The sequence below is a fragment of the Phlebotomus papatasi genome, chromosome 1 (assembly GCF_024763615.1).
Source record: "Phlebotomus papatasi isolate M1 chromosome 1, Ppap_2.1, whole genome shotgun sequence".
Taxonomy (NCBI): Eukaryota; Metazoa; Arthropoda; class Insecta; order Diptera; family Psychodidae; genus Phlebotomus; species Phlebotomus papatasi.
Window position 1 is genome coordinate 25,808,372 of NC_077222.1, and position 16,348 is coordinate 25,824,719.

General features: G+C 31.5%; 1 protein-coding gene across 1 annotated transcript in view; it reads left to right on the forward strand.

Annotated features, from left to right (window-relative positions):
* LOC129799813 (dynein beta chain, ciliary) overlaps positions 1–16,348 on the forward strand; it is an 88,642-nt gene that overhangs the window by 22,094 nt on the left and 50,200 nt on the right. The window contains exons 5-7 of the mRNA XM_055844040.1: positions 647–1,538; positions 5,007–5,566; positions 8,948–9,547. Coding sequence (XP_055700015.1) covers positions 647–1,538; positions 5,007–5,566; positions 8,948–9,547 — 2,052 coding nt within the window. The remainder of the gene's footprint in view (positions 1–646; positions 1,539–5,006; positions 5,567–8,947; positions 9,548–16,348) is intronic.

Here is a 16,348-nt window from a genome sequence, read left to right on the forward strand (position 1 = left end):
AACTATACGTAGTAAATTCCTTTTCTCAAACGCGACTAAGACTTCATAGAATCATAGTCCTGTACCGAAAGTTTACGAAATACCTATTCTAGAAATCAGAAATTATAGTAGAAAATACTAAATATTATAATATTACCTTATTTATATTGTTTTTTGAAATATAGACAATAAGTTTTGTTAAAAACAAAATTAAATTATCGTTTTGCAACTTAACACGGGTTCAAACTTTAGCAAATTAAAGTAACAGTGCACCACTCCCCATAACTAGCGAATGATTTGGATGATTTAGATATATTTTATCTACAATAAAATTCTCAATGCACAGAAAGTGCTAAATTTTATTTTTGGAGACACCAGCCATTTCCAATATGTGACAAATTTTCAATATATCTGAAAATTGTGAAACTTTTCATGACAACCATTCACCACAGAACTTACAGTGACACGTCTAAAATCTCTTCATTGGAAGTTGTTTAATTTTCCAACAAAGTGGAAGCAAGAGTTGATAAAATGTTCAATTAAGTGGTTGAAATGTATAACGCTTGAGTGAAATGGAGAAATAGATTTTACGATGAGAGAAACTTTGACCAGCTTTTGTACTAATTGAAATATAGTTTTCATCTGTAGCCTATGTCTCCCTTTTCAGGTATGAAATTTACTTTGTATTTGCTGCAATTTGGGGCTTTGGCGGAGCACTGTTCCGGGACCAGCAGCGTGATTGGCGTTTAGAATTTCATCGTTGGTGGATAAGAACATTCAGAACAATTAAATTTCCTGCAACAGATGAAACTGTATTTGACTACCATGTCGATCCGGATACAAAGAAATTTATTCCATGGAGCGGTCTCAGGGATGACTTTAAGTTCTATCCTGAAATCCCACTACAAATGACTTTTGTGGACACAGAAGATACTGTGAGGGTGCAATATTTACTTGGTCTTCTGATTGATGCTGGTCATGCTGCTATGATTGTAGGAGGTGGAGGATGTGGAAAGACGATGCTTGTGCAGAGGCATTTGGCATCACTGCCCAGTGACTATATGTGTGCAAATATTCCTGTGAATCTCTATACGACATCGAGAGGATTTCAAGAGTCACTGGAGGTGCATCTAGAGAAGGCAACAGCACGGTCCTTGACACCGAGAAATGGGAAGAAATTGATTTATTTTGTGGATGACATCAATTTACCCCAGGTTGATCTATATGGTACAGTTGCACCTCATACCCTTCTAAGGCAATATTTTGACTATAACCATTGGTATGGAAGTGACAAGTATGCTCTCAAGACCATTCACAATTGCTCCTTTGTCACCACAATGAATCCCAATGTTGGATCCTTCACAATCAATCCTCGCCTTCAGAGACACTTTGCAACTATTGTCCTGAATTTTCCCACAAACACCCATCTCCACCACATCTATTCCTCAATATTGGGTCAGCATCTGGAGAATAAGAATAACAAGTTCACCCAACCTGTACAGGATATTTGTGCAAATATCGTTAAGAGTTCAATTGATTTTCACATGGAAGTATTACAGGTGAATTAGATATTGTAATTGAATAGACTTTAGAAAGATATTCTGATTTTCGATATACGTTGTGACTTCTGTGTGTAAACGCAAAATCCTTAAACTAACCTTTTTTAAAGTAAGAACAAAAGAACCTTGAACTACAACTAAACGCGTTTATATTGCTAGATTTCTATTGTATATTATGGTAAATTAAAGATTCGAAATTGATCTTAATCATCGTAATAGTGCTGTTCGAAATTAGACTTTTGAAAAATTCGATGATCAAAAGCTAAAAAAGCTCGATGATGAAACATTTGATGTTCCTGTTAATTCCTCAATGTGTTTTGCGTTATAACCCTTTGTCGTTCGAATTTCGAAATGTCTCAACAGGGGACTATAGTGGCAGTATCCCCAGTCATGAGGAAAATTAAAGGAACGAAATTTAAAACAGTCTTTTCTCATTTTGAATTCTTCATATAATTATTGTAATTAATGAAAAACTCCTTAAATATCTGTTTTATTTGGGATTTCATAAATTTTCACAACCTTTTTTGAAATTCGAAATACAGTTTGAATTTTTCGAACATCAACGGTATTTTTTGTATATAGATAGCATTATACATTTTAGTTGAGAAACAAGAATACTATAAACTTCTGTTGTGAGCTTAAAGAACGCATTGTGCAGTATAGTAGGGCTACTTTAAAAATGAACCCTTGATTTGCGCGACTTTAAATCAAAATTAAGCTATTTTTTTAATTTATAAAATTTTCAAAATCTTAGAAAAATGATAAAAACTTGTGAAATTAACAATAATAGTATGTTGAAATAGTAGAAAATCCATCATCTGCGTATTTTTGAACTTTATAAGATTTCGAAAGTTCGAAAAGAGCATAGCCCTCAAGCGGCGAGTATGTAAAATTTCTCAGTAAATATGATAACCCTATATGGGCTTTTAGAATAAGTTTGAGTAATTTTCTTTTAGATTTTACTCTTTTAACGTCTATTCAGATATATAATAATACTGTTTGGAAATTATAACAGTAGATTATTACATCATCATGATAATCTAAAAAATTACAATTTCTAAAAGCTAAGTCAGGCCTTTTTAAAGTGTTACCAGAAGTCCTACGTAGAATTTGACTATTAGTGCTTTCTGTTTGAATTTTTGAAATTTTTAACAAGGAACTCTCTCAATTAAATAATAAAAAAAAATAAGCAGTACTATATTCGCAGTAGTCAGCAGAAAATCATATTTCATCAGAAAATAATTCGAAATGGTCAGTAAAAATATCCAATTTAGTCTGTGAAAAATAAAATGAAGTTAGTGAAAAAATTCAAGTGAGCAGTAAAAATTTCTAATACTAAAATACTGAATTAAAAAAAATTAATCAAAAAATTAAAAATTAATCAGCATGAAATTAAAAATAAAAATTTAATTGTAAAATATGAACAATTTTGTTCGTTTTTGGGTAAAATGAGTAAAGAAAATTTCCACTATCCTTGGATATCCTTGGATATCCTTGGATACTTCCACTATCCTAGGTTATCCAAGGGATACGATAGGCTTTGGATACTTCCACTTTCCAGATTTAAAAAAAAATGCAATTTTTGATGAAAATTGCTTCTAACCATAACACAGAAAAATTCAAAATTTAATGGAAACTTTTTGAAATTTGAAATAAAATTTTTAATACGTTGAATGAGCTTTTTGAGCTTTTTAATTGTTTTGCATCGATTGGAGAAATTTCCTGAAAATTTCCAACATTTCCAAAATTTTATGAAATTTTCATGAAAATTTTCTTGATATTTGAAGTTGTTTGACAGTTTTTTGGTAAGATAAGTGAAACAAGAAGATTCAAAGTTTATGTTTCCACTGACCAAGCTGAATATTCTTACTGCTCATTTTTAATTTCTAAGGGGAGAATAAGTGACTCTCAGAGTGAACCGTGAGCGGCGATTGGCAAAATTGTGCCGATGTGAAGGTAACAATCGACAGACGAACTATTTTGCTGAGAAATCAACATATCGGCACAATTTGGCCTGAAATTGATAGCTCAGCATGTTGAACATGCCATTTTAATTAACGAAAATCGACAGATCGGCACGATTTTAGCGAAAAATCGGCAGATTTAAATGTCAGTTTGCTTTTATTAAGTATTACGTTCATTTATGTTCGCGTAACATTATAAATTTCCAGTCAATTCCAGTGGATTAGTGGCACTGAAAACACTAAGCTAGTTAACTTACTTGTGGCAGAGCGCTATGAGATCAGAAGATCGGCACTCGAGTGAACCGTAAGCGTCACAGTGTTATCTACCCCTTCTTAATTGCTAACTACTTTCTTATTTTGTTCTGATAATGTTTTATTTTTTTCATACCAGTTTTTATTTCTTACTGATCATTTTAAATTTGAATAAAATTCTTCCCCTTTTTTATTTTTTACTAACCAAATTTAATTGTTTTTTTTTAATTTGTTTATTAGATGCTATTAATAAATTATGCATTGTGCATTATTTCCTTATTTTTTTAAACTTAATTTTTATTTATTATTTTTTCATTAAAACCAAAACAAGACAAAATTGCAGGATTTCTGTTTCATTTTTACTCAAAATTTTGAAATTAAAATGTTTTTTTTTTTAAATTAAAAAGTACCTAGTGTATTTTTAAAGAAAATTTTATAGTAGGTAACCTTGTAGAATTTTTTTGTTGAAATAAATTATGCATTTACTGGATAAAAACTTTGTAAGTATTGGATCTTAACTATTTTCAAATTTATTTAGTTATTTAATATTTTTAGTTATTTAATTCAATAACTATTTGATTCGTACATAAAAACTTTGTTCGTTGAGCATAATGTAAGGGAAAGTACTATCTCCTTTCGACCGTTCATGCCTTCGAATAATGTGAATTTTCTTTCATTTTTCCTAGAGATTTATACACAATTATCACAAAATTATCAATAATTAATGAAAAACTAACTAATAGTTAATAAAAATGTGTAAATCACTTAGGAAAAATAAAAGAAAAATCACATTACAGTACAGCCTCGCTATAGGCCATATTTGGTTCCAGATTTGACACGTGTGTCGCACTATTGCACATGTCATTTTTTAAAATTATCAACAACTTTTAGTATTGAAATTGATCAACGGCTTCCATTTCTTTGCGATTGTGGTACTTGGCCTCGCTCTCTTCTTTATGGATCACAATTATCACAACTACTCAATAAAGTTTTCCAAATAATTATGACAACATTGCAAATGGCGTACTAAAAAACATAACCTAACTTAAAATCAGTGTTTTGAAATCAACCGTCGATAAATTGTGGACTATAGAGCGATGGACTATAGCGGGGTTCTACTGTATTTGAAGGCATGAACGTTCGAAGGGAGAGTACTTTCCCCTAGTAATTTCAAATCGTTAAAAAATGGATTCCTCCTAAATATTTAGCCACTTCTAATTTTTTTCTTATATTTTCATTTTTAATTAAACAGAATTTCCTACCGACATCCACTAAATTTCACTACAACTTCAACCTTCATGACATCACGAATATCTTCCAAGGGCTCATCTTTTCACGCCATGCTTCGTGTCCAGACAAATTGGGGCTTTTTAAGCTCCTTATCCACGAATTTTACCGTGTGTATTCAGACAGGCTGGTATCCAGGGAGGATCTAAAGACTTTTGATTCTTTGATTGAAACATCAATAGAGAAGGCAAAGGATTACCTGGAAGATGAAGTGCAGTTGCCCAAGCCTCTGCTCTTCTTCCACTACGCCAATGGCTTGAATGATGCTGAATATACTTCAGTCAAGTCCTGGGAACATCTTAATGCGTTGCTGGAAGAGGCACAAGTCAACTATAGAGACACTGTAGGTCCATCAAATTTGGTGCTCTTTGAAGATGCTATGGTTCACATTTGTCGCATAATTCGCATTTTGGAGTCAAGTCGAGGACATGCAATGCTCGTGGGAGTTGGTGGATCGGGTAAAAGGTCACTGACGAAGCTCAGTGCTTTCATATCATCTCTTCGCATTGAACAAATTCAACTGAGGTGAGTTTCGTGACATTTTACAAATTTTCCACTGTTCTCTATCTTTGGACAGCTCAGCAAGTTTATGAGGAATGAATGTAAATGGTCCACACAGCACTTTACCGTGATACATTCATTGAATTTTATGAATAATTTACAAGTGCTCCGGTTAGAATATCTCTTTTTTTCATTTGAGCTCAAAAAACTTGGGCAAATATTTTAAAATTGTTGAAAGTAAATTTAATATTCTCCTAAAGCGAATATTAAGTGCACAGGTAGTTAAATGATATTCTACGTTGAAATTAGGTGTGTGAGTGCACAGCAGAATGACCCAATTTTATGCAGTACTTAATGACTGGACTTGATGTTTGTATGAAAAGTTTAACTAACTATAAGGAAGGGCCTTAAATTTAAACACTCTGAGAATTATTCTGAAAACCTAATGACCCAATTCATTTATATATTTTTTGAAAATGCTATTTAGAGCACTTGCTCCCTAATGCAAAATTCGTATCTCCCTTGGGTTATACTAAAAAATATTCGGTCATTAACACATTAGCACTGATGGATCACTGGTGACCCAAAATCAATAATTTTGACTATTGAAAATCACTTTTTCCTGATAATTATATTGGGAAAAAATATTTTTCTTGGTAATGTGTTGTAAAATCTTGCAAGATCTGAAATTTCGAAATGGTGAATTTCAAAAGATAAAATCCTGAAAGCTAAAATAAAAAAATCTGTAAAGACTAAAATCCTGAAAATCATATACTATAAAACTTAAATCCTAAAAAAGATATAACTCTTAACACCAAAATCTTAATGAGCCAATATTTTGAATGAATTATTATATTAAACAGCCAAAATACAGATTAAGTCAAAGTCTTTAATATCCCAAAATCTCGAAAGCTAAAATTCTGAAAACGAAAATCCCCAAATCCAAAATCCCGGAAGTCAAAATCTTTAAAAAACCTGAAACTCAAAATTCAAAAATACGAAAAGGCCAAAATCCTAAAAACCAAAATCCGGAAAGAGTTAAAGTTCTGAAATTCAAAATCTTGAAGAGGCAAATTTCAAAAAGGCCAGGGTCTCGAATGGCTAAAATCTTTAAGAGATCAAGTTTAGAATGAGTCGTATTCACGAAGATCTATAGTTCCGAAACCCAAAAACTTGAAAGAGCCAAAATCTCGAAATTCAAAATTGCGAAAAGACTGGAGATTGAGAAAAATCTGGAGAACAAAATTCCGAAAGAGCCAAAATCCCGAAAGTCAAAATTCTGAAAGCGCCAATAAGAGGCAAAATCCTGTAAAACCCAAAATACCAAATAAACTTAAATTCAGAATAGATTAAAATTTCAAAGAACAAAAATTCAAAATGGATCAGAAACCATAATGAATTAAAATTCTGAGGAACAAATATCCAGAATAAGTCAAAATCCCAAAGACCCGTAGTCCAGAATTGGTCATAATTCCGAAAGAAGCAAAACTCCGAAGCCAAAATTCTGAACTCCAAAATCTCAAAAGCCAAATCGACAATGGCATAGAAATAAAAAGGAAATCACAAATTGTACATGCATAAAACAAGCGAAATGTTCTTGAAAAAAGTAAAATTAGAAAAATACCAAACACATTCGGCATTGTAGGTTTGATTCTAAAGGGCGTTAATTTTTAAAAGAAATTTGAATCAATCGGTATTTTAGCTTTCCAGAATTTCGACCCATTCGGGATTGTGGTTTTCCAGGATTTAGAGCCATTCGGAGTTTGAACATTTTTCAGGATTTCGACATATTCTGGATTTTGTCTCTCCGTATTTTATTTTTCAGGATTACGGCACTCGAGGTTTAATGGTATCTTGGTATTCCAGATTTTGGCTGTTTCTTTTAAATTTTAGACAGTGACTTTCATTGAACTTAATTACTCACGGTATGGATTAATAATGAGTATCAGGAAATTGTACAACAAAGAGCATTAAAGCCGTGGGGTACGCAAACATTTCGATGAGAGGGTGTGGACGTTCCAAGAAAAAATCATCACAAAAATTGCACGTCAACCTAGAATGGCCTTCACGATAATGCAAAAAAAACAACGATCAACTTTTTGATACAGGGCTTGTAATATTTTAAGGTTCTCATGAATATGCCAAAGTATTCACGGTTACGAAAACACTTCAATGAACTTACTTTAATAGATCAGTAGGGTAGTTCTGTAATTTTCGTGGCATTGTAACGCGTGAGTTCGAAACCTGACAATGTCATTCGAGCTTTTTTGTCATAGCATATGAGTTCGAAAATGCGATTCACTGATTTTTTAATGAAATGCCTTTACTTAGTGATATTATGCAAATACAATCTGTCTTGGTTGATTTGTTTAACAACATTCATTGTCATTTCAATTGCCAGAAATCTCAAATATGTGACTTCCTGACAATGTCACGTGAGCTGAAATGGCAATGCCACGATAGGGCATTCTATATGAACGATAGGGACAAAAATAGCCCGAAATTTTAAGTAATTTTTCTGGCAATACCAATGAATAATATTTTTCGATTTAATGAAAAATATTACGTATGAGTATTGTAGTTTTTATTGCCAAAAGGGTTTTGCTTAAAAAAAATGGAAGCATAAAAAATAAATAAAATCAATTATGAATTCGAGAATTTAAAAATTCTCCATTTTTGAGTTTAAATATTTACTACATAGCAAATAGCTAGAGACTTGAAAAAAATATTCTAGATTCCTTCAACCTTCTACTTTACAATTATGTACAGACATAAGAAAAAAAATAACTTTAGGTAGTCAGGAAAAATTATTTTCTTTAAGGGACACCGGTGTTTCAATCGTCCTTAAAGGGATATATCTCAAAACTTCTATAGCATTTCATCCCCTTTCAGGTAATATTATATCTCATCGTAAAATCGTCTTTAAATACCTTGTAACTTAAATAAAAATTTAATTCTAGATATTCTCTTGGAATTCGAGAGTTTGTACCAGTTAAACTCTTCAAAGTCTTTGAAATTTGATTATTTCAAAAATCTTTATGAAGAGTTTTGAATCATTAGTCATCGTTTATAAGTAAAACATTCCTTGAGGAATATTTTACTAAAACGGGAAAATTATTTTAAATGTTTCAGTATGGTGCCTTGAAAATTGTCAACATGTCCTTCCTAATTAATATTTTATTGAATAGAACAGAGAGTAAGTCTTTTGCTATAATTGATAATACATGGCATTTTAATGAGGTGAGAAGAGTGTCCAATCTCAAGTCAAGTGGCATAATTGAGGGATATTCATGTCTTGTTCAATAAAGATTCATTATTTGGTTTCTTTGAGTTTGAGGCTGTTACAAGGAATGGGCACTGGGGAATGTAATTGAGATATTCATGGGATGTTATAATATCTTCCAGTTCGGGATATGGAGCAACTGAATTCCGGAGTGACCTGGGTGAGATGTACAAGAAGACGGGGGTTAAGATGACCAAGTGCTGTCTCATGATATCTGACGCTGAAATACCCTCTGAGGAATTTGTCATGATTATTAATGATGTCCTTGCGACTGGGGAGTGTGCAAATTTGCTGCCTGAGGAGGATATCGAAGAGATTGTGCAGCTGGTGAGGGTGGCAGCTAAGCAACAGGGTGTTCCAGATGATCGGGCCAATTGCTGGAGGTTCTTTATCGATCGTGTCAGGAATAATCTCAAAGTTGTTCTCTGCTTCTCACCTGTGGGTAACACATTGAGACAGAGAGCAAGGAAATTTCCCGGAATATTCAGCAATTGTCGCATAATTTGGTTCCATGATTGGCCAAAGGAAGCCCTAATTTCCGTAGCTGAGAGATTTCTCACCAATTTTGACCTTATACCTCAGGATTCTGTAAAATCTGTCAGCTACTTCCTGGCGGAAGCTCACAATTCTGTCAATAAAGTGTCGAAGATGTACCTTGAAAATGAGAAAAGATTCAACTATACAACACCCAAAACATTTCTCGACACTATTGATCTCTACAGGTAAGACACCTTATTGTATAAATATCTTCTTTGTGACTGAGATTCTTTACAATTGCAGTATTTTTGTTTTCAAATATAATGTGGCCAAGCCAAAAAGAATTCGCGGAATGCACAAAATTAAGAGATTGATAAACGGTGGCAGCCAAAATCCCGAAAGCCAAAATCCCGAACTCCAAAATCCCGAAAGCCAAAATCCCGAAAGCCATAATCCCGAATGTTCGAAATCCTGAAAGGGATGAAATTATATGGAGGAAAATGTTTAGAATAATTTCCCAAGACACAGAAGATTTTCCTTTGCCTCCAGAAAGCGTGGGTGCAATTGTGGGAGTAGCTATGACACTTTTAATAATTTGGGATTTTGGCCCATTCGGGATTTTGGCTTTCGGAATTTTGACCGGGACCCATTGATAAATTATACAGAAAAATACTTTCGTAATTAAAATTTCAATTATATTATTTTCAGGTTTTTTAGCCTCTTTACGCTTAGCGGTTCAGAATTTATTTCTAAACCGGTTTAAGTTGGAAATCAAAACTGTTTCAAGTTATATTAAATCTGTCCAAAATTCTGTATAAATTAAATATCCGCCTATAGCTGTTTCACAATCAATTGAAAATAGTTGAGACATTTTCAGGATTCGGCGACCTTTCAAATATATCTAAAACTGTCACAATCGACTGATAAATACGTTCTATAGAGTTGCTTTACTGATGATTATTGAAAAAATTCTAAGGCCTGAAGAAATTATTTATGTAGCACAATGAAAAGGGTGTTTTACCATGATTTTCTTTATTAAAATTACAGTGGCGACAAGATAAATAGCACAGTTTCGGACACTGTAATATATGCTTTGTTTTTCGAAAAATTATGCTTTTAAATTATGAAATTAATAATAATAAATGAACTTGTATATAAATACATTTTGAATATGAAGAAAAAACCTGAAAGTTCTATCAAGAAATTTAGTACATTCAAAAAATTCTTGAAATGGCACATATTAAGAGGACAATATAAATAGCACACTCTAACACTGGTAAAAATAAAAGGATCAAATTGATCCAAATTTGATCCTTTTGCAAAAGATGGATCAAATTTCGAACTCTGAATGCACATTTCTCATAATAGGACATATGAAATCGATCCATCCTTTGCAAAAGGTTCAATTTGATCTTTTTATTTTTATCAGTGAAGAAGTGATAGTTTTAGGCTTCTACTGCAATTAACAACTTACGAATCCTATTTGAAAATTAAATTTGGATTAATTCGGACTTAGTTAAGTAACTTTTCGAAAAAATGAGCGCTTGACAACGAAGGATCATTAAGGAAATCAGGATTTGGCACTATTCTAATGTGATTGTATTTTATGTAGTGTGGTGTGGATATCTACACTGCTAAAAATAAAAGGATCAAATTGATCCTTTTGCAAAAGATGGATCAAATTAACATATTCTATTATGATAAATGTGCACTCAAAGTTTGAAATTTGATCCGTCTTTTACCAAAGGATCAAATTTGGTTGGATATGATCCTTTTATTTTTACCAGTGTACTTAAAACTATCTCAAATTAGTCACATTCGAGAGATTTATCTTGTGGTCAATCTTTTCCATTAAATTAAACAGGATCGAGGTCCTTAGATCATCCTGCCCATTCCAGAAGGTCAATTTTGTTCTGATTGAATCAGTTTTAAAAATTCTTGGCAGTGTGTTTGGGATCATTAGATTGGTTAAAACTTAAAAACCAAAAGCAAATTCTTTTTGATATTGAAGTACATGTCTTGTCCAACAATATCCTTCTAAACAAATTGGTTTATATTGCCCGATATTCCATATAGAGACCATACTCCACTTGGCAAAAAAGTAGCCCCATGCTATAAAATTACCACCGCTAAGTTTTACGTCGTTAATTATGTATCAAGGACAAAATTCTTGACTTTTGGTACATCTTATATAATATTCTATATAATATTCTTATATAATATTCTGTTATGTCGTATCCTGTGATACTAAACAGGAATACGTTCAAAGAATTATTATTCCAGAATTACAAATCATTCTGCATAGCTCTTTAACAAAAATCAAACAACAGGTACGGTTTCGTTTGAATACTAATTCTCTACGTCTGGCAACACTTCTAAGCCGGGTATTTTTACATGATTGACTTTTAATAATGTTCAGGAGTTAGTTTTCCAAATTTTTTTTCAAATTGTTCCTTTATTTTCGGCACGGCGGCAAATAATTTCATTTTTACTATAAGAACAATGGCGGAATCTTGTCTAGAAATTGTAATACTTTCTCGAAATTTTCGAGTTTTTACGTAATTTGTAAGTTTGATCATAAAAAATTATTGAAATGATGGTTATCTTCCTTGAACAATATAATTTGTAAAAAAAAATTCTTAGTTATCCTAAATTCTTTTACGTAAAGCCTAGAAATCTGCACCAAAGGCTCTATTTACATGATTTTTCATAATTTTATTTTACGAAAATTTGTGGCATTAATCCTATAAATGATCAACAATAGGGTGGAATAACCGGCTATCGCCATGTTTAGGAAAAAATTAAATTCATTTAATCATAACTTTTGAATCCTTGTTACAAGATAAGTCAAATTTGACACAAAGTTACTTAGATGTATTGGCTCTAGATACGTGAAAACAATAATCCTAGAACATAACGCTGGACCAAGGGGTTACTCAAGGTCGAAAATTTGTGTCCTTATTCCGTTATTCCATGTGATTCCAGTGATATTCTATTGTGATTCCAATGATTCCAAATGTGTGATTCTCTTAATGATTCTACTTGGTATTCCGTGATTCTCAATTATTCCAATTTGTGATTCGGTTTATTCCGGAGTTAAAATTTCTCTTATTTGAGAATAATTTTTCATATTGCAATGTGGAATTAATTTTGTTTGTTATTTATGTCTATGCAAGTCCTGTTTGGCTCTGTATACAGAACTGGAAAGTAAAAATATTTCAGGTAGCTTTTTAACAAATAACTTACACTCTGAAAAAAGACAAATAATTTCGTAAGATATCTCTTAGATTTCTGCAGAAAATATCTACAATCTACATCTCTGCTGAAAATCTAATAAATCAAATCAAAATCAAAATCAAATAAATCTTCGGATTTTCCTGCGAATTTTATTTAGACCTGGGACAAAATTCGTCAAGTTTCTGCAGATTTTCTGACGAACCCCAATGCATACTCTGATTTCTTGCTAATAATTTTCCAATTTTTCGTAGATTTTTTTAAAAATTATTTTGCATGAGTATTATAGTTTCTTTTCCAAAAACAGTTTTACTTAAAAATAAAATTAGAAATGTAAAAAATAATTAAAATTATTTATCAACATTAGAACTTAAAAACTCGTCATTTTTTAACTTAAATATTTATTATTTAGCACTTAGCTGGAGGCTTGCAAAAAATATCCTAGATTCCTGCAACCTTCTAGTTTTATTACGTACAAACATCAGAAAAAAAATATCTTTAGGTAGCCAGGAAAAAATTATTTTCTTTATGGGGCACCGGTGTTTCAATCGTCGTTAAAGAGCTAAGAACGAGACGCTTTTCAATGACCGACAATTAACAATAATAATGAAATAAAACAAAAGAAATGAACTTAGAAAATCCAACAGATAAGGAGAAAAGATCACAAAATTTAAATTTTCTGAATGTATTCACGAATCATTTTAATTCTAATAGAAAATATTATTTATATTTTCAAAAGAGATTTGCTTAAAAAAAACGAAAAATAAAAAATAAATAAATAAAAAGTCACTTTTGAAAGGTAATTTGAAAATTCTCTTACTTTTGAGTTCTAATATTTAGAATTATATCAAACAGTTGGAGATTTGCAAAAAAAAAATTCTAGATTTTAGAAACTTTAGAAACTGAGATAAAATTATTTTTTCTTTGTGTAACTGGAGATCAAATTGTACTTAAAGGGTTATAAAGTTCACTGACTTCAAATTCTTTACATTAATTCATTACAAACTCGACAAACTCTATTAAATTAAAGTAAAAGTCAAGAAAACAAATTTGTAATCAGAATCCAAAAAATAAGAAAAAGGATAAAGGAATATTTCAAAAAATTCAACAGTGAGTCAAATTTAATATTAGAAATCAAACGATTTTTGGAAATTACACACTGTTTTTCGAAAATTGTCTGTACGAAATGATGTGTCTGTGCGAGTAGTATGGGATCTGGATCGAAAAGTAAGGAATAATAAGAAGAACTTGGATTTGTGATTTATGGAGGTAGGGGTATCTTTTGCAGCGCTGTAGCCTTAGTTTTCATGAAGGAATCTAAGATATTTTTTTGCAAGTTCCTAGATAATTTCTGTATAATGAATATTTCACGTCAAAAATGAAATAAATTTAATTTTTCACACTAATTATCGAATTTTAATTTTTTTAATAAATATTTCTACTGCTCGCACTCAAAACGAGATCAGTTATATATTTTTTTAAGCAAAAACTTTTTGGAATAAAAAGCTGTATAATTTTAACAAAGTAAAAGTTATCATTCATTGATATTTTCAGGAATACTTCATTAATTTTATAGATCATATCGACGGCTCCATACCATACTATTCTAAGTCGACTTAGAATTATATTACTCCGAGAGATATGTTGTTCCTGGGACCGAGATCTACAACTGGTGAAAATTTGGTGGTCATCCGGTGTTCGGGTAACGAGATATTTCATTTTCTCAAAAAAAATTTACACGGGCAGTATAGGAAATCGCCAACTTTAAATGGCTCTACTGAAATGTTGTCATTTTGAGATAGAATAGTATGGAATGGAACCGTCGATATATGACACAATCGTTCTTAAAGGTAAACAAATAATACCAAATTCAACTCTACTGAATTTTTCAAGTTTTTTTTATTTCTTAATTGTGAAATGATAGCATTAGTAAATGAGGGATTCTGTGATTCCATTTGATTCTTGTGATTCTGTATGGATTCCATTTGGGATTCTATCAAAATCTGATCAGTGATTCCATGGATTCCATGGATTCTAGCGGAAAAATGTGTCGGTATTCCATACTTGAGTAACCCCTTGCGGTGGACTGCTTAAAAAACTGATTTTTATTAATAATGCAAAAATAATCATTTCGTCGCCACTTTTTACCACTTTTCGCCAGTTTTGTAAAATTTGTAACCACTTCTCGCCACCCACTTGAAAAGAACCACATTCGGTTATTTTAGGCAATGCTATGAAAAGAATACATTCACCATTTCTCTTTCCTTGTGATCACTTTATTATTACTCTCTTTAAATGATTTTTCTTCACTTTTATTTGAGAAATCAAATTATGGGGCTTTTGCAGAAAGTAAACAATGCAGATTTGACAACTGAGAATGTACGAAGTAAAGTTAGCGTCGCCTATTGAAAAGATATGGCGACAGGTGGTAAAATCAATTCCAGAATATTACCACTTCTCGCCATGCCTCATTTTTATACAAAAATAATATAAAATGAAATATTAATTGACTAAATACAAATTTTATGTATTCCACAAGTGCAATTAAATATTCAATAGACAAATTATTTACCCAAATAGGTATTTTTGGCCTGATGAAAATTTGACGACACTTAGTACATTTGGTAAGAGATGTTGGATTCGATGCACTTGCTTAAAATATTGCTCTAAAAAGTGATCAAAATCGTGAATCCAAAACGAATAATTATTATTTTTCGATTCTATGCGTAGAAGCAGAAACAATACAAAAAAAATTGCAACTCATTTATTTCATAAATTGCGAAAAATAGCGATTTCAATGTAAGTGGCGAGAAGTGGGGCACTGGCGAGAACTGGTGATTCCACCCTACAGAAATATAATGAATTTTAAAATAAAAGTAAATTTCAGGTAATATTCTCAGAGAAAATGAAAGTGTGGTATTTAAATTGTCCACACGAATTATATCTAAACTCATAAAGTGACAAAAACACATGGTTTTAAGAGATACAAATATTAAATAATTATCATTTTTATTCAGATTGGACATTATATTTTCTAAAAAGTAAAACATAATCATGTATAAAGATTGATACTGTATCATAAAACATCAAAATAGGAAAATCGCTGAAGGTGTGCTATTTATCTTGTCGCTACTGTTTGTACTTATAAATATATATTTTTATACAACACATTTGTGTAATTTTTACACATTTTAGATCTAATCAATACACAAATGTGTAACTGGCAAACTTGGTAACTATGTGACTTAAGTTAAAAATTTTGCCATTTGATGACATAATTTGACATTACACAAAATTTGTTTTGCACATTTTTAAATTACACATTTTCCTGAAGTTCTTTGTGTAATTTTCCCGCAAGAATTGTGTAAGAATTGTGAATGAATCAATCTCATTGTCCTTTAATTCAAAAATTTAATATAATTAATAATATATTTCTGAGATCTCAGAACGACTTCATGTCGCTATGTCATACCGTTTACCCTTCGCTTTCTATAATTGGCGGAATAATGATATATTCTTTGTCAAAACATGAGTTGTTGAAAACTTGTCTATGAAGAAAATTTAAAAACTATCTCTCTCTATAGAGTTCGAGCTACAATATTCATCTCCATACCACAAAAGTACTTTAAATAAGAATTTTGTTCCACATCACGTTCCTTCTGCAACCTCACGAATATTATTCAACTGATATTCTGATATTATATTTCAAGTTGGATTTATCGTGTAATATGAAAATGATATATGTTTTCACAGGAAGCTCCCACCTTCAAGATATATGGCATACTGATGAATTTTGTTTCACCACTGAGAAG